Below are 26,220 nucleotides of genomic sequence, written 5' to 3' on the forward strand. Positions count from 1 at the left end.
TGTTTATTACATGTTTTTTTTGTCATTTATATCATTGGAGTCCTCTCTTCTTCCTCGGTGCACCCCGTCCCTAGCCTCTATGCCCATTTCACTGACAGCGACATGGCAGAGGAGTTTTGTAGTAGGGGTGGTCGGAGCCCGATGAGGAGCAGCGACTATTCATCCTCAGGTCTGACATATTCTTGATTGACAGTGCACATTCATGACAGCTTCCCAGCACAGCCACACCCCACGCCTCTGTACACCAGCTGGGAACTGGCCTTAATTACCACCAATTTACTATTCTGCAAACTGGTGGCAGTTCTTTAGGAATCTGTTGCTGCCAAAAGGACAAGTTCTTAACCACTTCATCCCCGGAAGAATTTACCCCCTTCCTGACCAGAGCACTTTTTACGATTTGGCACTGTGCCGATTTAACTGATAATTGCGTGGTGGTGCAACGTGGCTCCCAAACAAAATTGGCGTCCTTTTTTTCCCACAAATAGAGCTTTCTTTTGGTGGTATTTGATCACCCATGCGGTTTTTATTTTTTGCTCTATAAATAAAAAAAGAGCGACAATTTAAAAAAAAAAAAAAAAAACACATTTTTTTACATTTTGCCATCATAAATATCCCCCAAAATATATAAAAAAAAACGTTTTTTTCCCTCAGTTTAGGCCGATACGTATTCTTCTACATATTTTTAGTAAAAGAAAAAAAATCGCAATAAGCGTTTATTGATTGATTTGCACAAAAGTTGTAGCTTTTACAAAATAGGGGATAGTTTTATGGCATTTTTATAAATTTTTTTTTTTTTTTTTTTTTTTACTAGCATTTTTGACACATTTTAGGACCATTTGTCATACAGCAATCAGTGCTATACAAATACACGATTCCTGTGTAAATGACACTGGCAGTGAAGGGGTTAACCACTAGGGGGCAGTGTAGGGGTTGTGTCCTAGGGCGAGTTTCTAACTGTGGGGGGTGTGGCTACATGTGGCACGTCACTGATCTCTGCTCCTGATTACAGGGAGCAGAGATCAGTGATATACTGTCACTAGGCAGAACAGGGAGATGCTTGTTTACATTAGCATTTCCCCGTTCTTCCTCCCCGTGAGGCAATCATGGGTGTCCCCACGGCGATAAAGTCCACGGGACCCACGACCCGACTCATGGAGCTTGCCGCGCGTGCTCGCTAGCTGCCTCTTAAAGGGCAACATACAGGTACGTGATTCTGCCTGTACGAGCCCTTCTGCCGACGTATATCGGCGTGAGGCGGTCAGCAAGCAGTTAAAGTGGCAGTAGAACTATCTGAATTTGGCACATGTGCCGGTAATGCTACCTAAACTTCCTGAATTATATGCAGGTTGTTTGAAAGGGAACTGCCTCCAAATAAGTGTTCTGAGAGCCTTATTAAAGTGGGGTTGCACCCTAAAGGGAGTCTAGACATGGGAGTTTAGGACTCTTCCTGTCCCGGCACGCTGTCTGCTGGGACACACACGGGTCCCAGAGACAGCGCAGACCATTCCTATTGCGCTGCGCGACTCGCACATGCGCAGTAGGGAACCGGGAAGTGAAGCTGCAACGCTTCCCTTCCCGATTCCTTTACCTAGAATGGCGGCGGCAGCAGCAGCCGAGAGATCGATTGGCCTCGGCTGCCGACAATGCTGGATCCTCTTGCCTCTGATTGGCTAACTGACCTTGATTGACAGCTGCAGAGCCAATGGTGCCGCTGTGTCACAGCCAATCAGGAGGGAGAGTCCTGGACCGCTAAGACACTTATGGACATCACTGGAAAGATATGGGGCTCAGGTAAGAAATTTGGGGGGTGCTGGGGAGGCTGCTAAACACAGAAGGTTTTTTATCTTCATGCATAGTATGCATGAAGATAAAAAAAAAAACCTTCTGCCCTTACAACTCCTTTAAGTATGCCAATACAAGATGGGTTTCTGCACTAAGCACACCTAATACAGTTTGTATGTCTTGTTACAACACTATTATACAACAAAGGTTCATGGATATTACTATACATATACACATACAGTGAATATCTGCTAACCTTAGCTTAAAGAGGAGCTCCAGTCTGGAAAAAAATAAGATTCAGCAGCTACAAATACTGTAGCTTCTGACTTTTAACGCAAGGACACTTACCTGACTGGGGATTCCACGATGTCGGCAACCCAAGTCGATTCTTTAATCAGCTTTGCGTGTAGGAGCTGGCATTGCAAGTAAGGGAAACCGGCAGTAAAGCCTTCAGGCTTCAGAGCTGCTTTCCTACTGTGCATGCAGGAGTTACGCTGCGCTTTCTGAATGGTCCCACCAACTTCTGGGACCTGTGTGTGTCCCAGAAGACAGGGATTTTTTTTCCAACTCAGTGATTCGGTTTTTGAATTTTTTGCTGACATGTTGGTGTTATATCTTTCACTTGGATGTTATAAGCTGTCCTGAGTAAACACAGCTAGATAAAATAAAAAATTGTGCGTCTTCATTTCAGGTTGCGAAGCAACAAAATTAGATTTTAATGGGGAGCAATTCTTTTCTATACTCACAATATATTTACCTATTTTCAGGCAACTTAGGTCCGGGCACATGATCCAGCTCCCTGTGTCAGCCAGCGGCGACTGCATGGTAGAGGAGGGAGCACAAAGTCTAAGGGTGATAGCACCACTACAAGCTTCACTAGCCATTGTCGGAGAGCTCCCTCCATTGCTTAACCATTGACTTTTCTGATCCAAAGTGATATTTGCATATTAAAATTTTTTTTTAAATGTAGACACAGACCTTTTCTGGTTAACCCTGAAATTCATATATTTGCAATAAAGGATTTCTTTATGATGTCAGGTCAAATGTAACTTGAAACAAGTGATTACATCTTAGTCAGGTACAGAATATTAAATTTTCACTGGTTGCTGTGGGCTGCTGTATCCTGTGTGTAAAGACAGATCAACTGCTATTATATTACTGATGAACCTGGATCCTACTTTAGCTCATATTAGCATTCATGTAGCATCATTCAGGCACATGTGAGAAGCAGACATACTTATAGATTCATACACACAGGTAAGCATGCATACCATACATACATACACACACACTGTAGCACACTCCTGGGTCATGTGATTAGCAAAGATCACATACGTACTTGTGTGTATGCAGCCCAGACTGTGTGCAGGAACCTGAAAGATACAAAGTATATAGATAAGAGCCCACAGTAAAAGAAAAGGAGCCAGATAAAAAGGTTAAATTCAATTCTATAACTTGTCCACTACTACCCAACATTGAAGGTGTGTGACCCTCACCAAAAGCCATCAAGCAAAGTCTGCGTATGTTATGTAGCAACAGTCTGAGACCAGTAGTGATTTGTGGCAGTATTAAAAGAGAGATGAGGCTTTTTTTTCTTTTTTTTTTTAAATCATACTTACCTAGGTGGATGCAGCATTGATGCAATGCCGCATCTCTCTCCCCCATCCTCCCTAAGGCTGAGAACTGAGTGATTAACAGCGCTGATTGCTCAATTCGTCCAGCTGCTCTGAGCAGGGAGCTGAGACTGTCAACCTCCAGCTCTCTGCTTTGCCCCCCCCCCCTTCCCTCACTGGATCACAGAGCTGTGGAAGGGGCGATTGCCGAGAGGCTGAGCCAGGTGCCGGTCCAGGCTCCTGAACATATGGTCTCAATCTTTCACTAAACCTGGACCGTCTCGTGACGTCAGCCAATAGTGGGCTTTAGCCGCTGTCGGGTGAAAACGGGTCACAGGAATGCACCATACGAGCTTTGTCTGTACTTTAAAACAGTTTCATCACAGAAAATTTTGTGATGGTGATAAAAAAAAAAAAAAAAAAAACACCATAAAGAAAAACCATATGCTTACACATTTGGCCTAAATAGGTTCAATTCACAGCAAAAAAAAAAAATCTAAACAATGGCTTAGCACACAACTACAACTGTGATTCAAATATACTTAAAAAAAAAATTAAACTGTGTGCTTAGTGCAGGGGTGTCCAAACTTTTTTCAAAGAGGGCCAGATTTGATGAAGTGAACATGCACGAGGGCCGACCATTTTGCCTGACATTCTTTGAACCATTAAAAATCGGTCTAAGTGTGTTCATTCGAACACTAATACACGGCCCAACAAGAATTCTCTTGCCTTTGTGGCTGTGTGTGTTGAAGAGATGAGCTCGGGTGTGTTATTTGGATATACCGTATTTATTGGCGAATAAGAGGGAAGTTTCAGGAAAAAAAAAACTTAAAATTTTAAATAAAAAACTCTGAAGCAAAATAAGGGTCAGTGCCCATCTGCGCTCCCACCATTAGCCAGGAATGCACCCACCATTAGTCAGGAATGCACCCACCATTAGCCAGGAATGCACCCACCATTAGCCAGGAATGCACCCACCATTAGCCAGGACTGCAGCCACCATTGCCAGGATTTCACTCACTATTAGCCAGGATTTCACTCACTATTCGCCAGGAATGCAGCCACCATTAGCCAGGAATGCAGCCACCATTAGCCAGGAATGCAGCCACCATTAGCCAGGAATGCAGCCACCATTAGCCAGGATTTCACTCACTATTGCCAGGAATGCAGCCACCATTGCCAGGATTTCACTCACTATTGCCAGGAATGCAGCCACCATTGCCAGGATTTCACTCACTATTAGCCAGGAATGTACTTACCATTGCCATCAGTGCAGCCTTGGAGGGGACATGGAGGGGGCTGGACGAGCGCCAAAGAACAGGAGAATCTCCTGTTTTCACAGCGGCCTCTTTAAGAGAAAGTCCCGCCTCCTTTGATGGACAGAACAGTCGTCCAATGGCGGAGATGGGACTTCCTATTACAGAGGCTGCAGTGTAAACAGGAAATACTCCTGTGTGCACAGCGCTCGTACAGCCTCCTATCTCCAATGCAGCCAGACTATATCTTTTGTGGCCCCGGCGCTGGGAGATCGTCGGGTGCCACAAAAGATATACATGTTTAGATTACCAGGCGGGCCGTTCAAAACGGGACGCGATTGGCCCGCGGGCCGGACTTTGGACATGCCTGGCTTAAAGCTTGCATCCTTATCCTGTAGAGACACAAACTTAAAAGAGTGTACTTGTATGATGCCAGAAAGAGTACCGTATATACTCGAGTATAAGCCGAGATTTTCAGCCTCTTTTTTGAGGCTGAAAGTGCCCCCCTCGGCTTATACTCGAGTCATCGCTGTCTGCCCGCTCGATCAGCGTGTCGAGCAGACAGACAGCGGCCATTCTATTCAAAAGCCGCGCCTCCGGCTCCGCCTTCGCCTGTGATAGGCGGAACACTGAATTTCCCAGCAGCCTGTGTTCCGCCTATCACGGACGTCGTATCATCCTCGTACTACCGACGAGGATGATACGACGTCTGTGATAGGCGGAACACAGGCTGCTGGGAAATTCAGTGTTCCGCCTATCACAGGCGAAGGCGGCGGCGCAGCTTTTGAACTTTACAATGGCCGCCGACGAAGAGGGCACGGGACGGCACGGGACGGGGGCAAGGCAAGGCAAGGCACGGCACGGGACGGAGGCAAGGAGGCAAGGCACGGGACGGAGGCTCAGGACAAAGGTAGGCTGGACACACACACACACACACACACACACACACACACACACACACACACACACACACACACGGATGGAGACACACACAGGGATGGATGGATGGATGGATGGAGACACACACACACAGGGATGGATGGATGGATGGAGACACACACACACAGGGATGGATGGATGGATGGATGGATGGAGACACACACACACAGGGATGGATGGATGGATGGATGGATGGAGACACACACACACAGGGATGGATGGATGGATGGACACACACACACACAGGGATGGATGGACGGACACACAGGGATGGACGGACACACAGGGATGGACGGACACACAGGGATGGACGGACACACACACAGGGATGGACAGGCATGTCTCACCCTCGGCTTATACACGAGTCAATAAGTTTGCCAGTTTTTTTGGGGGTAAATTGGGGGCCTCGGCTTATATTCGGGTCGGCCTATACTCGAGTATATACGGTATACTACGTTTCCCTGAAAATAAGACCTAGCATTATTTTTTTTATTTTTTTTAAGGAGGGCTGCAATATACCCCAAAAATATGCCCTAGTTTAAAATGCTTGTAAAAGCCTTTAATCATAGTTTCATAGTTAGTTAGGTTGAATAAAGACACCAGTCCATCCAGTTCAACCTGAGTGAGTGTCTACAATTGTCCCTATCCCTGTACATTGCACACTCATGTTGGTCCCTACCCTCAAGGAGCCCACAATCCAAGGTCCCCATTCATATCCTAGGGCCAATTTTGAACAGAAGCCAATTTACCTACCTGCATGTCTTTGGATAGTGGGAGGAAACCGGAGTACCCGGAGGAAACCCACGCAGGCACAGGGAGAACATGCAAACTCCAGGCAGGTAGTGTCGTGGTTGGGATTTGAACCAGTGACCCTTCTTACTGCTAGGTGAGAGTGCTAACCACTACACCACTGTGCCGCCCACAATTTAAAATACTTTAATCCTATCTATTACAGTAGTATATAATGTACACTGTGTTTCTGTAATATAAATGCAGGGAAGAGAGTTCCAGTGGGTCACAGAAGCGCATATCGGTCCTATAACGAAGGTATTAGGCACAATTATATTACAGAAACACACACATTGTACATTATATACTACTGTAATAGAGTGGATTATAGGATTTCACAAGCATTTTAACTCAGTTCACACTGGGGATTCCTGTCAGGCAGGCAGAGAGAGGGGGGGAGAAGACAGCACATTGCATGGTAAGACCTCCCTGAAAATAAGCCCTACTGTGTGTTGTTGCCGAGATGAATATTAAGACCTGGGCTTATTTTGGGGGAAACACGGTTTTTGACTTACCTGTACATCCTGTTCTTGGGAGTGGAGTACAGGACACAATCTATCTTATTTTTTAGTCCTGGTTCGTATTGATGCTACTTTGAAATCGCACCCACTTCACTTGAAGTAGTGCGATTTCAAAGTAGCAAGGTCAGCATAATTTTAGGTGCTACTTGATAGACATTTGTGTATGAAGCCACACAGATGTCTATTGAAGTTGCACCTGAAATCGGCAAAAGTAGTGCAGGAACTACTTTTGCAAATCGGTGCGGCGCCACAAAATTGGTGTTGCACCGATTGGAACAGTTCCTTTGCCTCTAATAGGCTGCCATTTGATCTCTCAAATATTGCTAGAAATGTGAACCTAGGCTAAACATGGGTTGTATACAGCTACCTTCAGATGATTGGATACAAAAAAAAAGCAGCATCCATGGTAAACATCTCCGACTCCCTGAAATCATTAGATCATAAAATGACAGAGGGGGAAGGGTTCTGTGACCTGTACTGTACTCCAAGAAAAGGATTGTACAGGTAGAGCCCTGTACACATGGGCCGAATGTCCATTCGGGCGGCTCCTGTCGGACGTAAATGCTGAAAAACCAGCACCCAACCAGCTCCTGATCAGCGCTTTCAGCCAATGGCTGAGTGCGCTGGCTGAAGTGTTTTGGCAGAGGGGCCGTCCCTCTTTCAGAACACAACAGTTCAGTGAGGGAGATCGCTTTACCGATGTTGGATTAGTGTCTACTAGACTTAAAGCGGAGCTCCACCCGAATTCCTACTCCTATGCCTATGTGATGATCTGGTTTCCTAATCGCTGGATATCCCCCTTACCTTGCTGCTGTCTTGTGCTCTTTTTTTCTTATTTTAAATCTCCTTCTCCTGGAGATTCCAGAAAGGGGCGGTGCTGCTGCGGATATGGGCGGGGCTTCATCGGCAGGTCAGCTCTTCCTGTCGGCCGCACAGGCTCCTGGGATAATTTTTTCAATTTCCCAGGAGTCTGTGCGGCGCCCAGGAGATCCGAGATTATACGGGCGGTGCATGCTGGGACATTAGCAGCACAGTGTCCCAGAAGACAAATACCTGTGGGCTTCACATGCCCACAGGCAAAATGGAAAACGTCAGGAGACATTTTTATAAATGCTTTCTATGACAGAAAAACGGCAGCAAGACACCTTTGGAAAAAATAAAAGTAAGTGACATAATTAGAAAACATAATTATTGCAATTAGGAGGAAAAAAAATAAAATAAACGGCGGTGGAACCCCCGCTTTAAAGCGGGAGTCCGCCGGGAGTTCCGCCGTTTTTTTTTTTTTTTTTTTAAAGCCAGCAGCTACAAATACTGCAGCTGCTGACTTTTAAAATAATGACACTTACCCGCCCAGCGCGCCCGCGATGTCGGCACCCGAAGCCGATCTCTCGATCGTCTCTCGGGTTCTGCCGCCGCCATCTTGGGTATGGGAATCAGGAAGTGGAGCCTTTCGGCTTCATTTCCCGGTTCCCTACTGCGCGTGCGCGAGTCGCGCTGCGCAATAAGGATGGTCCCCGCTGTCTCTGGGATCCGTGTGTTTCCCAGCAGGCAGGGGGGGACTTTCGGAAAGGGGTGTAGATTCTGTGGAAAGGGGCGTACCTTCTGCAGAATCTACGCCGGAAGTGGGTGCAGATACCTGTACTGTACAGGTACCTGCGCCCCCCTCCCCCCTGAAAGGTGCCAATTGTGGCGCCGGAGGGGGGGAGGATTCCAATGAGCGGAAGGTCCACTTTAGGGTGGACCTCCGCTTTAAGTCTTTTCCTAAAAGTACACTACAGAGTGTCTTAATTTTAAGTCTTAGGCCCCTTTCACACATGCAGACCGATCATTTCATCAGTTCAATCACGTCAAAACCATTTGTCAGTTTACATCCGTTTTACGTCCGATCTGTTTTTTTTAACAGAAGAAAACTAGAGATTTGATCAGTTTCAAAAAACAGGTGATGGATGCGGATGTAAATAGATGATCATCCATTTAAATTTTTTCCATAGAGAAGCATTGATGTAAGTTTTTCAGCAGTTAACGGATAGATGAAAAAAAGGACAAACGGACAGCATGTGTGAAAGGGGAATGTAACAAAACGTTCCACACTCCACTTGAGTGCTTTCGTCATCTATAATCAGACTGGGAGGAAGTGGTATATATCAATAATTCTCACCGCTGATAACAACAAACAAGACAATACTCGTTTGGTTGCTGAACATGAACGGTTTATTAGAACAAGAATACAGTCTTATAAATGGTTGAAGAGGAGGTCCCCCCCCCCTGCTCATATTACTCTAACAATACACGTGTAACCAGAAACATAAAATTTACATGAGCTGATTAACTAATCCTTTAAACGCAGCTGATGTAAGTCTGCGCCCACCAGGCCATTGTTGTGATTAATCAGGATTTCACTACAGGTCAGACTTATTACTGAGCTTTACACAGTAGATTATACATTATCATAAATATAAACACAGGACACCTTCTCACAATACCAAGAGCTCCAGTAGGAGTCCGCCTGTCTACTACATTGTAGAGAGGTCAATGATCAGCTCTTTGGTGTATAGATATATCCTGGGAGATATTGTGGATAAATATTACTGCCCCATTTTAAATTATCCAAGCCATTGGGGGAGGGAGTGGCTGGAGACCCGAGTGGATGTGCCTGGGGTGAGCTCTGGCTATTAGAGCGCACACCCAGAGCCTTCCCGTCCAACGGAGCGGAACGGACCCCACCGGAGGCCCTGGGCACATCAGGAGGAGCTGGGGCATACAATTAGTGTGGGCTCGCCGTTCACAGGGATCCGGCCTCCCGGCAGGACGGTCCAAGGCTTCGACCTGCAACGAGGAGCGGCGGCCATCTTGCTCCACCCGGAGGCCGAGATCCGGTGGACTGCAAAGCCCAGGGGCAGTTTTCTCCACATGCAGGTTGCCAGGAACATCCAGCCTGCCACCTGCGGCACAAAGTCACCCCTGAGTCGCCCTGGGATCATCCAGAAGGGTCCTGGTAAGAGACGGCGGCCATCTTGGTACATTCGGTGGCCTCGCTGCCTTCCCTGGGCTCAATCCGTCCCCATCCACCCCCAGGAGCACTCTAGCCTGATCACCAGAGACCCCCAAAGGGGTTATTAACCACTTGCCGACCGCCTCACGCCGATGTACGTCGGCAGAATGGCACGGGCAGGCATAAGCACGTACATGTACGTGCTTTGCCTCCCGCGGGTCGGGGGCCCGATCGGGCCCCCGCCCGGTGCCTGCGGCGGTCGGTTTTCGTTCGGGAGCGATCCCGGACGAGGGGACGGCCATTCATTCATGGCCACCCCCTCGCGATCGCTCCCGACGAATGGAAATCCCCGGTGACATCACTTCCTCTCCTGTAATGTAAACACAGGAGAGGAAGTGATGTATTCTCTCCTCCGTGTCGGTATTTTTCGTTCCGACACGGAGGAGAGCGGATCAGTGAGTTGCACCAACACATCCCACACACAGTAGAACATGCCAGGCACACTCACACCCCCCCTTTACCCCCCGATCACCCCCCCAATTACCCCTGCCCCCCAGTCACAGTGACACCAATGTCATTTTTTTTTTTTTTTTTTTGCATTGGTGTCATTTGTGACTGTAATAACTGTTAGGGCAGTTAGGGTTAGCCCCCTTTAGTTCTAATGTACCCCCCTAACCCCCCCAATAAAGGTTTAACCCCGTGATCACCCCCCGTCGCCAGTGTCACTAAGGCTGGGTTCACATTGCAGCGGTTTATGAGAACGAATGTGATTCGCACCGCACTGCAGTGCAAATCACATCCGATCTCTGTGCGATTCGAGTTCAGCCATTCGCCGCACCCGCCGCACCCGCCACACCCGCCGCACCCGCCGCAAATTCGCACGGGACCCTTTTTTTGGCCCGCAGCAGAATCGGATCGCATGGGTGTTCACACCATGCGATCCGAGTTTGCAGATCGCACTGCGATATGCGAACTGATCTGGGGGTGTCAGTAACATTTCACTGACACTCCCAGCAGTTCGCATAGGGCAGTGTGAACTGCCGCCGGGAGGCATGCGATGCGGGAACCCGCCGCGGATTCGCGGCGTTTCCGCATCGCTCCAGTGTGAACCCAGCCTAATAAGCGATCATTTTTCTGATCGCCGTATTAGTGTCACAGGTGACGCTAGTTAGGCAGGTAGGTATTTAGGTTCGCCGCAGCTTTTTATAGCGCTAGGGACCCCCATATACTACCGCATAAAGCCCCCTGATTGCCCCCTAGTTAACCCTTTCACCAGTGATCACCATATAACTGTTACAGGTGACGCTGGTTGGTTAGTTATTTTTTTATAGTTTCAGGGCACCCGCCATTTATTACCTAATAAAGGTTTAACCCCCTGATCACCCGGCAGGTGTCATTTGTGACTAATAACTGTTAGGGCAGTTAGGGTTAGCCCCCTTTAGTTCTAAGGTACCCCCCTAACCCCCCCAATAAAGGTTTAACCCCGTGATCACCCCCCGTCGCCAGTGTCACTAAGGCTGGGTTCACATTGCAGCGGTTTATGAGAACGGATGTGATTCGCACCGCACTGCAGTGCAAATCACATCCGATCTCTGTGCGATTCGAGTTCAGCTATACAGATAGTATGGCTGAATTCGTGTCGCACCCGCCGCACCCGCCGCAAACTCGCACGGGACCCTTTTTTTGGTCCGCAGCAGAATCGGATCGCATGGGTGTTCACACCATGCGATCCAAGTTTGCAGATCGCACTGCGATATGCGAACTGATCTGGGGGTGTCATTAACATTTCACTGACACTCCCAGCAGTTCGCATAGGGCAGTGTGAACTGCCGCCGGGAGGCATGCGATGCGGGAACCCGCCGCGCATTCGTGGCGTTCCCGCATCGCTCCAGTGTGAACCCAGCCTAATAAGCGATCGTTTTTCTGATCGCTGTATTAGTGTCACAGGTGACGCTAGTTAGGCAGGTAGGTATTTAGGTTCGCCGCAGCTTTTTATAGCGCCAGGGACCCCCATATACTACCGCATAAAGCCCCCTGATTGCCCCCTAGTTAACCCTTTCACCAGTGATCACCATATAACTGTTACAGGTGACGCTGGTTGGTTAGTTATTTTTTTATAGTTTCAGGGCACCCGCCATTTATTACCTAGTCTCACTAGTGTACCCCTAAATTTAGGGGTGTCTACTTTCTAAAATGGGGTCATTTGGGGGGGGGGGTTTGTGCCATCTTGGCATTTTATGGCCTTCAAAACTGTAACGCCCTTAGAAAGCCTGAAGGCGGTGCTTGGTTTTTGGGGCCCCGTACGCGGCTAGGCTCCCAAAAAGTCCCACATATGTGGTATCCCCGTACTCAGGAGAAGCAGCAGAATTTATTTTGGGGTGTCATTTCACATATGCCCATGGCATGCGTGAGCAATATATCATTTAGTGACAACTTTGTGAAAAAAAAAAAAAGTTTGTAATTTTCCCGCAACTTGTGGCAAAATATAAAATATTCCATGGACTCAACATGCCTCTCAGCAAATAGCTTGGGGTGTCTACTTTCTAAAATGGGGTCATTTGTGGGGGTTTTGTGCCATCTTGGCATTTTATGGCCTTCAAAACTGTAATAGGTAGTGAGAAGTGAACTCAAAAAATTACGCCCTTAGAAAGCCTGAAGGCGGTGCTTGGTTTTCGGGGCCCCGTACGCGGCTAGGCTCCCAAAAAGTCCCACATATGTGGTATCCCCGTACTCAGGAGAAGCAGCAGAATTTATTTTGGGGTGTCATTTCACATATGCCCATGGCATGCATGAGCAATATATCATTTAGTTACAACTTTGTGAAAAAAAAAAAAAAAAAAAAAAAGTTTGTAATTTTCCCGCAACTTGTGGCAAAATATAAAATATTCCATGGACTCAACATGCCTCTCAGCAAATAGCTTGGGGTGTCTACTTTCTAAAATGGGGTCATTTGTGGGGGTTTTGTGCCATCTTGGCATTTTATGGCCTTCAAAACTGTAATAGGTAGTGAGGCGTGAAATCAAAAATTTACGCCCTTAGAAAGCCTGAAGGCGGTGCTTGGTTTTCGGGGCCCTGTACGCGGCTAGGCTCCCAAAAAGTCCCACATATGTGGTATCCCCGTACTCAGGAGAAGCAGCAGAATTTATTTTGGGGTGTCATTTCACATACGCCCATAGCATGTGTGAGCAATATATCATTTAGTGACAACTTTGTGTAAAAAAAAAAAAAAAATTTTTTTTTTGTCATTATTCAATCGCTTGAGGCAAAAAAATAAAATATTCAATGGGCTCAACATGCCTCTTATCAATTTCCTTAGGGGGTCTACTTTCCAAAATGGGGTCATTTGGGGGGGTTTTGTACTGCCCTGTCATTTTAGCACCTCAAGAAATGAGATAGACAGTCGTAAACTAAAAGCTGCGTAAATTCCAGAAAACGTACCTTAGTTTGTAGATGTGACAACTTTTGCGCAAACCAATAAATATACAATTATTGACTTTTTTTTTACCAAAGACATGTGGCTGAATACATTTTGGCCTAAATGTATGACTAAAATTGAGTTTATTGGATTTTTCTAATAACAAAAAGTAGAAAATATCATTTTTTTTCAAAATTTGCGGTCTTTTTACGTTTATATCGCAAAAAATAAAAATCGCAGAGGCAATCAAATACCATCAAAAGAAAGCTCTATTTGTGGGAAGAAAAGGACGCAAATTTTGTTTGGGTACAACATTGCATGACCGCGCAATTACCAGTTAAAGCAGCGCAGTGCCAAAGTGTAAAAAGACCTCTGGTCATTTACCAGCAAAATGGTCCGGTCTGAAAGTGGTTAAGGGGGCATATACTTTTATCTGGCTGTATTTGCTGCCGGGGCCCTGGCTTCAGAGAATTAGAGGGGCGGCCATCTTGCTACATCCCCATCTCTTCTGAGCCCCATCTTAGACTTACTAACCCCCTGAAAATCCTGGCCTGGCGGCCTGCAGAAATAGACGGGGATAACTTCAAGGATCAACCCCCCTTAATACGCGGGCTGCTGATACGGTTACAGAAACCAAGAAAGGCGGCCATCTTGGTTCACCCAGGCTTCTGTATGCGCACACACTCCTGAGCTCCCTCATCCCTACGAGCCTGGATTTCTACATACACAGCCACAAAAGCAGTCCAATCAGATAAGTGCCCACCTGGGGTCTCCGTCCGTTCAACTCTGCAGAGAAACGGAACGATCATGTCCTGCTGAGCCCCGTGACCGCCTGTAGTGGACAAGCTATACCTCAGACATTGCACATCCCTGAAAAGCATGTCCACGCACAGCTCTCGATTTACTGAGTCAGAGGATCTACAACAGGGCACAATCCAGCGATACCTGCTCCTCACATCTCAGTCCGATCCCCGCACTCCCAGAGACAAGATGGCACTCGCGCGTAATCCAGGGAAGAGCAAACTTCCTCCTCCTACTCAGCCGCCAACGGCGAGGAATCAGATGACCCCCCCGACCCAGCACTCGGACCTTTCAAGTGTAGCGTCCAGATCTGGCAACTCTATTGTCCCACTTCCAGATGCAGGCCCTGCGCCATGGCCCCTTTAATGTCAGGAGAATTACCTAGATCTGAAGCCTCGACTCTTCTAGCGGCCTTCCGAGTGGAGTTTGAGTCCTGGGCATTTAAAATGGAGTCCTCACTCCACAAAGACATTCAGGCCATCCAACAGCAGGTCTCTACCAATCAGACCGCAATCTCTGCCCTAACTGATACTGAATCTGACATGCAGCCCGCATCACGTCCCTTGAGCGGGCCTCCAAGGAACACCTGCACCGTATTCGTCAACATCAACTGTGCATAGAAGACGGGGAGAATAGGAGCCGCAGGAATAATATACGACTACAGGGCATACCGGAGGCCACGGCGGGTACGGACTTGAAGCCATCTATCACTGCCATCCTCAACCTAGCCCTGGGAAGAGAGACTTTGTCCCCTATTGAGATAGACCGGATGCACAGGGTGGGGGGGCCCAGGAGGGAACATAGTGACCTCCCACGTGACATCCTATGCAGGGTTCACTATTTCACCCTTAAAGAAGAAATTATGCGCAAAGCGTGGCGTTTGGGTTCTGTAGACTTTGATGGTTCAATTATCCGCCTATACCCAGACCTTTTTCACAACACTCTCCACATGCGCCGAATGGTCCGCCCACTGCTAGACCGGATACGTCAAGCCGGAGAAACCTACACTTGGGGGCACCCCTCCGGCATCAAAGTGACCAGGGCCGAGCATAAACTTGTCCTCTCTGATCCAGGCTTTTTCAGCTTTTTGGAGCAAGATCCAACTGATGTACCTAACTGGCTGGACCCGCCAGATGACCGCGCTAGGGTACAAACACGTGACCCTCTCCCACAACGCCGCAGACATCCGAGTTATGCATCGCACTCTGTTGATCCTGGCCCACATCACCCTACCTCTCCGGAAGATTAAAGTAACTCCAAGAAACCCTTTGGACTCATCTCAATGCTCACTGTATGACTAGCACCACCTCAGTATTATACCCAACTCTTGTCTCCTGGACAGGCCGCATTTTTTCTTTTTTGGGGAAGTTTTTCTTTTTTGTTGTTTCTCCCCTCCTCTCATCTTACTTGTTCCTCCATATATTCTGTTGCTTATGCCACAATGGGAGACGGGGTGGTCGGCTGCATACACTAATGCCTCAATACAGCTGGTGCACCAAAATGACGGACCTTCTCCCTGCCCTTTGCTAGTGTATTGTAACTGGCTGGGGTTCAGGAGAGGCAATGAAACAGCAGGTTGCTAATGCTTGATCTAGTTATGTAAATGCTGAGTTTCTAATATACTTTACTGTACAGGTCTACTCTCTAGATGTTTAGCGATAATGGCCCACCTGGATATGGATGGAGGGGCGACGGATGGACCGGCTGGGTCCACGGTCCCTTGCCACTATCCACGTGGGCTTCCTTAGTTATCTACTCACGGTTTCTTATACACCGGATAGTTTCACCCTAACATGCTCTCAGTATTATTACACGGATTGATCTCGGGGCCCCCTGTTGGGGTATGTGGATAACATATGTTGAAAATGTTTGCTCCCTTCCCGTGAGGTGTCTCACGGACTAATGTCTCCTCTGCGGAGGGGGGAGACTGGGCTGGTATGGAGCTATTTGCCCATGCGGACCGTCGCTCCCCTCATGGAGGATCTGATGTGTGCTCTGTATTAAGATCTTGTTATACTGATGTGCCTCAGTGAAGTTTTACACGCCTGTCGTGGTACTGGGCTCATGGCTCAGGTTCTCAGCTTCGACCTTCCACCCTCAATAGGCCGGGCACGAATAGTGCCTGTTTACGTGAACTTTCACGTGGTGTCCCGTTCTCGTGGACCCCTTAGATTTGCCAGGCTCCTTACCAAGGTGCCCTCCTTCTTTAGTTTTATACTAGTACACTTTCTGCTACCTTATAAGTTCCCCCTTCCCTTCTCCCCCCCCCTGTCTATCACCTGATTTGCTTATCCTCATTCCACTATGGCCCACACAGTACTATCTTGTCCTCGCCTGAAGTGTTGCTCGTACAATGTAAATGGCCTCAATATCGCATCCAAGAGAGGACAAATCTTTTACCAAATGCATAAACAGCAGGTCAACGTATTACTGTTACAGGAAACACATTTCCACACAATCTCCACCCCTTCCTGCTCCAACAGGTACTTTAACAGATGGTTCCACAGTACAAATCCCTCTCAGAAAACTAAAGGCGTTTCTATTGCCTTCCACAAAACGCTCCCGATTGACCTGATAGACCAGCTATCGGACCCTCATGGAAGGTATGTGTTCGTAAAGTTCTCCCTATGGGGCACCAAATTCACTATAGCCAACCTCTACCTACCAAACACTAACCAAATCTCGACTGCTCTGCGATACATGAAGATCTTGTCAGAATTTGCGGAAGGTAAACTAATCATAGGCGGGGATTTTAATGCCCCCTAGACCCACTCTTGGACTCGTCAACCTCTCGCTCATCCATCTCCTTTACTAAGTTGAGGGCTTTTAAACAGGCTATATACGACCTCAGTCTAATCGACATCTGATGGGTTCTGTTTCCAACAAATCGCAATTATACCCATTTCTCACAGGTCCATCACTCCTATAGTCGTATCAACTACTTCCTTCTTGACCATAGCTGCTTAGATTGGTCACCTGAATGTGACATAGACTCAATGGTCTGGTCTGACCACTCGCCTATATATCTGACACTATCTATTCCTTCAACACCGGTGAGTGAATGGACATGGAGGCTGAATGATTCCCTTCTCGTGAACCCTGAGTGTTCCCACAAGGTCTCAGAAACGATGTCTAATTTCTTGCTAGTTCATGCCACAGACACCACCTCGCTACCCTTCCAATGAGAGGCGCTTAAAGCTGTTCTGCGAGGAATCTTCATTCAGGCGGGGACCCGCTTGAAAAAGACTCGTTCAGCTGAAATAACCTCAGCAACACAAAAGCTTCGGGACCTTGAGACCCAGCATAAACGAGCCCCTACGCTGGTGACAGAGAGGTCTCATTGGCCCGATCCCAACTCAAGGACCTGTACGAGGCCTCAGCTCGTACTTATGCGGACAGACTTGCTTTACATCGGTACCGATTCCAAGATAAATGTGGTAGACCGTTGGCCCGCACCCTCCACCCAAACACATCTTCCACATTTATACCTCATATTCGGGCCCCTTCTGGAGAAATGCTCCACGAGCCCTCCAAGATATCACAAACATTCCGAGATTTCTACCAAACACTGTACAACCTACAGACCGGCGGCACCTCTAGCCCATCCCACACTCCTGCGCCCGACGGACAGTCCTATATCGAGGAAACTAAGCTCCCTATACTAGATGGCGATACTGTAGAAGAGCTAGAGCAATTAATCACAGCGGACGAGGTAGTAGGAGCGATAGCGGCCACCCCTTCCGGTAAAAGCCCAGGACCTGACGGTTTTACCCCTAAATTCTACAAAACATTTGCTCCTCTACTGACCCCCTTTATGGCTAAGGTGTTTAACTCTCTATCAGAAGGCTCAGCGCTTCCTCCAGAAACGCTCGAAGCCCACATTACCATTATCCCATTACTGTTTATGTATCAATGCAAAACTAATATGTTGGATTATTCTGTACTTTTTTTTTTCTACCTTGCTTTTATATCTCAATAAAATAAGATTTAATTAAATAATCCAAGCCATATTTTCTCAGTCACCCTGTGCCCCTAATGGACACAGGGTAACTTAGACATAGAAGGTGCATGGGAAGCTAAAACAAGGGTTTCCCCAACATTTCAAGGGGTTCTGGGTTTCACGAGCCCTCCTGTCACAGAAGCCTTAATGTAAAAGTATAACTAAAAGGCAAAACTTTGTTTTGGACAGAGTGGAGATGGATTAGAATGCCTATAAGGTTTTTATTGCTGTCTGTGCCCCATTAGGGAGATCTACTCTATTTGTACCATTTACCATAATCATTGAAAGCAAAAAAGAAAATCCCAAATGTTGTGTGGTTCCCAAAAAAGTAATAGAGGGGAAAATCTTCCAATGGGGACACTAGTTCTGGTGACCTAGAGGGCCCCAAGGGATTCCCCTAATTTGCTAGGATTTTCTCTCATTTCCTGTTTTGGCTATGGGAAAAGAAGTGAAAGTAAATTTCCCCATTAGGACACAGATGGCCAAAAAAAAAAAAAAAAAAAAGAAGTGACAAGGGTTATAAATGAAAAAGTTTTGTCTATAAAATTCTACTTTAAGCTTAGTCTTGCTGTCTTGGGCAACACAGCACAAAAACGCAAGCAGGTCAATGCAACAGGTCAAGAAGGGGCTCAACTGAACCAATATTAGCTTAGTATCTTTTGCCCAAAACTGGCATTAGAAATGACTTTTAACAAGTAGATGTTCAGGCCCAAACAAATGTGTAAACAGTAGACCAAGGGGCAGTCTTGCTAATCTGAGAAACAGATGCCCGATGCTGAAAAGCCAAATCACTGGATCTGGTAAAGTTTATAGGGCAGGGAGGAACCCCATTCTTTTTAAACAATAGATTTGAACGTGAACTTGTCTAATCCACCAAGCAATGGTTCTTCGGGGATGATATCTTTATCTTGTATTTAGATGATGGCTGAGAAAATCTGCCAATTTTCCACCTGGGATGTGGACAGCAGACTGGCTAGAATGTGCACCTCCACCCAAGTGGGATTCAAGTCTGCATCTCATTGAGTGGTGTAACTTCTAGAGCCTCCTTGATGTTACTGTATATCAGTGCTGTGGCATTGTCTGGTTGGATTCTGGGGAGATAACCTGGCAGCCCAGGATGTCCATTATTGAAGGGACAACTAAACAGCACTGAATTCCAAGATGTTGACGGGAAGTCTAGCTCTCTGATGTTCAAGTCCCCTGTACTGAGAGGGCATCTGGGACTCCTACCCAGCCCGATAGGCCGACAAAATCTTTCCATGTCTTCGGGAGAAAGATTTTCTGGCCTTGCAAGCCACACGCATTGGCATGGTTTAAAGACCATTTCCGTTTGTCTTCCACCAGAGTGTTCATTTGTATAGGTCTGGAGTAAAACATGGTGTATAAGACTGCCTCAAAAAAGGCTACCATCAGGTCCAAGACCTTAAACCATCTCAGAGTCTACACTGTCCACTGAACATTGGTTGATGGGGCTTGGAAGGACTTGCCCCTTAACAGATCATTCATGTATCCAACAATGTGAATCCCCCAAGAATGGAGTAGAGATAGGATTGGAGCAGGTATCCTGGTGAAGGACCCAGGGTGCCATGGACATACCAAAGGGGATGGCAATAGCAAACTGGAGATAGGAATTAGGAGGAAAACTGAGACATAAGTAAGCATTTCTGATGTCCACTGAGGTCAGAAGTTCCCAAAGTAGAAGGGAGGCAATGGTCAATTCCTCATAGAACTTTTGGGCACACAGGAGCAAGTGGAAAGCTTTATATCTAGAATTGGCTGAGTTTTGCCTTGGAAACAGTGAACAGATCTGAGTAAAAAACATGAAATTATTCTTCATTCAGATCTGCCAGTATTTGTGAGGAAAATAGCTAAAATCAAGAGCATGCATAGGGGCAGGGGCAGAGTTTTAAACTCTAGTAAGTAGCCCCTGGAAATTACACTCGAGACTAAAACGTCTGAGATCAGGTGGCCAACAAGACAGATAGATGTCGCCCACCTCCCGACAAGTGGTGGATCCCCTTCATTGGGAAGGCTTTAAACCTGGAACATATTTCCATCAGATGTGGACTTCCAAGGCCAGTTTCAAGCAGCAGTTTGGGCAATACTTTTTTTTGGCTAGTGAAAGGGTGGGTTATAACCCCTCAAGAGTGTCCCATTGGGGGGGATTTACCATTACTTCCTGTCCCATAGCCAAACAGGAAGTCATAGGAAATCTCTGCAAATTAAGGGAATGCCTTAGGGACCCCCGTGTCACAAAAACTAGTGTCACCATTGGAAGGTTTCCCAATTTTTCCCAGGTTTCTCTTGCTTTTCTGGGGACAACCTAAAAGCGCGGATCTCCTTAAAGAGGGCACAGACAGTAATAAAAGCCAATAGGTATCCTAATACTTCCCAACTCTATCCAATTTTTTTTTTAAATTGCATTTAGTTATATTTTAAGCTTGGAGCTCAAGGGACGAGAGGTGTGAAAGGAACTTTCCTGGTCTCAGGAGCCAAAGGCCTACCTGAAATAGTGCAAGCTTATTTTTTTGAGGTAGGGGGCTACCTTTACCCACAGTGATTTCCTTGATGTATTTGGCCAAGGAGGTACCAAATAGGTACTCCCTTGAAGAGCATCCTTGTGCATTGGACAGCCGACTGATCAGGAAAGCTGTAGAGAGGGATCCGCAGTAGCTATAAAGCAACCAGGAAGCTTGTTAGTTCAAAGACAGTGGAATTAAATTTAAAGTGTCATTGCCCTGGAACTAGCATGCAGAATTTGAGACAGGGAACCGGAGTGGGGAAGAAATGACCAGCACACAGCTTTTCAAGTACTGCTCTGCAACCCACTCTGCTTGCTATGAACACATGAAGGTGGAAAAAACAGAGCTTTAGCATCGAATACAGCAGATTTAAAGCATACCCAAATCCCAAAACAAAAATGTAAAATTTTTTTTTTTTTTTACTACAAAAACACTGAATGTGGTGACATTACTTTTATTTTCACTTGGTGATTTGCCAGTAAAACTGCCTGTCTCAGGGTGGCTACATTCACTGCTCCACCTCATCTATGAGAGACCAATGTAGCCACCCTTGAACAATAGGCACTGTTAAATTAGTGTAGAGGGTGGTGTTGGATGATTAAAAACAAATCCCAGCTCTAGCTAACACTGTATAAGCAGTTGTGGCAATAGTTTTTTTCCTTTTGTGATAAAGATTTTACATAAAACAAATATGTGACCACTGTGTACTAGCTGGATCACCAGGTAATGAAACTGTTACGGGGCAATAACAGGGGGTAACACAACAATGGCTGCTTTGTTAATTCTACTGACAGACTGTATCCTATACACTCATTGGCCACGTTATTAGGTACCCCTGTTCAGTTACTCGGTAACGCAAATTTCTAATCAGCTAATCACATGGCAGCAACTCAATGCATTTAGGCATCTAGAAGGTGGTGAAGACAACTTGCTGAAGTCGAAACCAAGCATCATAATGGGGAAGAAAAGAGATTTAAGTGACTTTGAACATGACATGGTTGTTGGTGCCAGACGGGCTGGTCTGAGTATTTCAAATACTACTATTCTTCTGGGATTTCCACGCACAGCCATCTCTTGGATTTACAGAGAATGAACGAAAAAAAAGAAAATATTCAGTGAGCGGCAGTTGTGTGGACGACAAGGTCTTGTTGACGTCAGAGGAGAATGGCCAGCTGGTTAAAGATGACAGAAAAGCAATAGCAACTCAAATAACCACTTACAACCAAGGTATGCAGAATACCATCTCTGAACGCACAACACATCAAACCTTAAAGCAAATGAGCTACAGCAGCAGAAGACCCCACTAGGTGCCCCTCCTATCAGCTAACAGGAAACTGAGGCTACAATTCGCACAAGCTCACCAAATTTGGACAATAAAAGATTGGAAAACTTTGCTCATCTGAGGAGTCAATTTTAGCTGCGACATTCAGATGGGAGGATCAGCATTTGGTGCAAAAACAACATGAAAGTATGGATCCATCCTGTCTTATATCAATGGTTCAGGCTGTTGGTGGTGTAATGGTGTATGGGACATTTTCCCACTTTAGGCACCTTAGTACCAAATGAGCATTATTTAAATGCCACAGTCTACCCGAGTATTGTTGCTAACCATGTCCATCCCTTTACGACTACAGTGTACCCATCTTCTGATAGCTTCTTCCAGCAGGATAACGCACCATGTCACAAATCTCAAATCGTCTCAAACTGGTTTCACTGTACTCCAATGTCCTCCACAGTAATCAGATCTTAATCCAACAAAGCACCTTTGGGATGTGGTGGAATGGGAAATTTGCATCATGAATGTGCAGCTGACATATCTGCAGCAACTACGTGATTCCATCATATCAATATGGACAAAAATCTCAGAGAAATGTTTCCAACACATTGTTAAATCTATGCCATGGAGAATTAAGGCAGTTATGAAGGCAAAAAGGTATACCCAATAAAGTGGCCGGTGAGTGAAAATCATTTTTTATTTTGGTGTAGTTACCCTTCAAAGACTATGGGGACAATTTGCAAAAGGACACGCATCAAACATTTTCTAGACACTGGGAGATGATGGCAAAATCTTGTTTGATTTTATAATGTATGTGATGGGTAAATCATATAATTGGAATAGCTTATATGCCTTTCTGAATTCACAATTGGAATTTTTCCATTCTTTGTTATCAGAGAAATGTTAAGGTGACCATAGATCAATCAGCCAGCGGGTTGAACCCTCTGCTGTCAGAATACACACAATTGGCTGTTCCAAAAAGTTTTAAACAAAAGTTTTCCCTGTCTAAACGGGGACAGCCATATATGGATTGAAATTTGTCTGGTCCAGAAGTAAAAATAAAAATGCTTCATTAGTAAGGGCACAGCATGGGCAATTTTAGCTGGAAATGGATTTGGTACACTAAATTACATGGTTATGATTTGCCATGAGAAAGTAAAGACTTTTTATCGTAGACAGAAGACCAGGTTGCAAGGACTGGATCACACAATGCATCAAATGCTCCATCCTGTTCTTTTCAGTGATTGTTTTTACTAATGGAAATATTTTTGAAGCTACTCTGGCACAAATTTTAAATAAAAGCGGTTACCTAAAAAAAAAAAAAAAAAAAAAAAAAAAAAAAAGTATTACCATCTACCTCACCTATCTCCTCAGTTGCTGAGGAATAATTCCCAGGCTCCAGGGAAGTTGACACTTCTGGTATGGGAGTGCAGATCTTCTGGGTCTCTGGCAGTATTCCGTGGTTTTACTTGATGACCTATAGGGCACTGTGGTGACACGGAGGTCAACAAGTGAATGCTGCGGGGGAACCCATGAAATCCACACTACCCAAGTATCAGTTTTCCAGCAGTATTTAGGTGAACATTCCTCAGTAGCAGAATGGCATCTGGCAGCAGGAGAGGTATTTACACTCTCAGGTAACAGCATTATTTATAATTTTATATTGCAGACAGGATCACTTTAAAAAATGTGATTTACCAAGGGTAATATGTTGGCTGCCATCCAACTATCTTTTTAAAATCTTAGTTAACTAGCCGTCATGGTCCCAGAACAATAGAGAGTCAAAATTATGATCTCCATATGTATTCCACATTAGCAGCCATTTATACAAACTGGCACTCACACCCATGTCATATTGGGACACAACGGATGTGTACATGGAATGCTGGCACAGGGATGCATGCAAACACCTGTGTTTCCTCACATGTAGCAAGTATGTAATCGCCCCTTGTGAACGAGGCCTAAAGAAAATGTGTACCCCAATTACCCCCAGTATTGACAAGAGGGAATTCATAAAAGGTAAAAATGACACCAAGTTTGCATACAGTCGCCTCATGAAAAGTTTACGCGCAGTATCAACACGTGTCAGATTCTTTGAAAGAAATATAAAACGTATGAAAATGTGCATGTGTTGCAAAGAGATATATACCGTATTTATTGGCGTATAACACACACTTTTTTCCCCCTTAAAATCAGGGGGAAATCGTGGGTGCGTGTTATACGCCGATCCCCCGCCGATTGTGAGCTGGTTGGCTGCTTTCGGACGTTCTCAGCGGCGAAAATGGGCGAAAGCCACGAGAACGGCCGAGAGCTACTGAAAGCCGCCGAGATACACAGGACATCCGCTCTGTATCTCGGTGGCGCCATTTTTAAACGGCAAGCCTGCAACGACATTACAAAGGTGGCAAATGACTGACAAGGCTGCAATGCAAGACTGCAAATGACTGACAAGGCTGCAAATGACACTGATAAGGCTGCAATGCAAGGCTGCAAATGACACTGATAAGGCTGCAATGCAAGGCTGCAAATGACACTGATAAGGCTGCATTGATGGGCATTTAAATGCAAGTTGTTTTCCTTAAAATTCCCTCCAAAACTTGAGGTGTGTTATACGCCGATAAATACCGTACTTTTTTTTTTTACTTTTTTTTAAGTTGCCTAGCTTTAAGTTTTGGATAGCATGCTTAAATAAGTTGTAAATGCAGAAGGGTTTTATCTTAATGCATTCTATGCATTAAGATAAAAAACATTTTGTGCGTAGCAGCTCCCCCTAATTACTTACCCGAGTCTCGTATTTCTCCAGCGATGTCCATGAATGTCTAAGCCATCCGGGACACTCCTCCAGATTGTCTGAGACACAGCAGCGGCACCATTGGCTCCCACAGCTGTCAAAGTCATTCAGCCAATCAGGGTAGAAAGGGGGAGGGGCCAGGACGGGGCTCCGTGTCTGAACGGGTGCCCCCATAGAAAGCTGCTGGCTGAGGGGCCACTCGATAGGAGGGATGGGCCAGGAGCAGCAAAGAGGGGGCCGAGAAGAGGAGAATCCATGCTTCTCCGCAAAACCAACTGCACAGAGGAGGTAAGAACATGTTTGTTATTTATTTTTGTTAAACAAGACTTTAAACTCATTTTGATCTTTAAAGTGATTGTATTTCTGTGTCCCAGTTTATGAAATCTCATTTGTGGGGACACAGAAACAAACGTGACCCAAATCTTTCTATTACTGTTTGTGTGCATGTTGGATAGATTTCTCCTCGATTCATGTCCCAATGACGGGAAGAAAATGTAGATCACAGGGAAAAAACTTTAAACACCTTTAACATTAAAAATTGCCTGGACATTTACAAACTCCAGATTTACCCTAAAAAGCAAGTTATCCCTCACATACTTTCTACAAAGCATTATCAAGTGGAAAAATTAACTGGAATATACAAGTAAATAGCCTAACCAACATAACCATGTGCCAAAGGACTCGCAACATGAATCTTAAGGATATCTAAAGCCATATGTTTTAGAGTAGGCAAGAGATATCGACCCCGACTAGATTTTATTGCGGTTTGCGTTGCCACTAGGGAGGTTCACTCCATTTATCTTGGTACTGTCACTGGGACTGAAATAGAAAATCCATAAATTTGAGTTGTCACTATCATATGGAGAGGGGAAGCCCCCTAGGGAGACACCTGTTGTGGGACAACTGCCTAAGAAAAGATTTCTTTGAGATGTGTATATGACAAAAAAAGAAAAGGGGAAAAAAAAAAAAAAAAAAAATCACCATGACAAGGTTTGACCTGTTCCCTACTAAAACAACAAAAAACATGCTTTGGATATACTTTCATTTTACCTTTGGTAAAATATTTGTACATTAAGCTTCACCGTTGCATTCCTTTTAGGAATCAGTTCAGTGAACTTTTCTTTCAAAAAACTTAAGAGCCATTTCTAAAGCGAAAAAAAAAAAAAATCAACACATTTGAGGAAGAACTACAAAAATTAAGATCTCCTCTCCTTACTTACAACATATCATGGCAATGGTGTCGGCAGGAACAAGCATAAAAGTTTAAAGGTTTCCAATGACTCTCAGCGATTTTAAAGTGGTTGTAAAGTAATTTTTTGACTTTTACCTACAGGAAAGCCTATAATAAGGCTTACCTGTAGGTAAAAAAAAATTCCTAAACCTGTATGGTTTAGGAGATATTCCCCTCGCAATGCGCCACTGACTGCAGTGGCGCATGCGCACAGGGGATTCTTGGCTTGAAGCCCGGCAGACGCCGGACCCTGCCGGGAAGAAATCTCCCACCTACAGCATCGGAGCCGCAA

The 26,220-nt window shown here is 45.7% G+C and overlaps 1 protein-coding gene across 3 annotated transcripts in view; it reads right to left on the bottom strand.

Moving 5' to 3' along the window:
• CUNH15orf39 (chromosome unknown C15orf39 homolog) overlaps window positions 1–26,220 on the bottom strand; it is a 51,429-nt gene that overhangs the window by 7,258 nt on the left and 17,951 nt on the right. Inside the window, exon 3 of one of the 3 annotated variants that reach the window (XM_077472606.1) lies at window positions 3,122–3,155. The exons of the other annotated variants lie outside the window; for them this stretch is intronic. Within the exon in view, the coding sequence (XP_077328732.1) occupies window positions 3,122–3,155 (34 nt within the window). The remainder of the gene's footprint in view (window positions 1–3,121; window positions 3,156–26,220) is intronic. 3 annotated transcript variants of the gene reach the window in all.

Source organism: Lithobates pipiens, unplaced genomic scaffold (genome assembly GCF_037356315.1).
Source record: "Lithobates pipiens isolate NorthernLeopardFrog02 unplaced genomic scaffold, aLitPip1_a1.2 Scaffold_8, whole genome shotgun sequence".
In the NCBI taxonomy this organism is placed as follows: domain Eukaryota; kingdom Metazoa; phylum Chordata; class Amphibia; order Anura; family Ranidae; genus Lithobates; species Lithobates pipiens.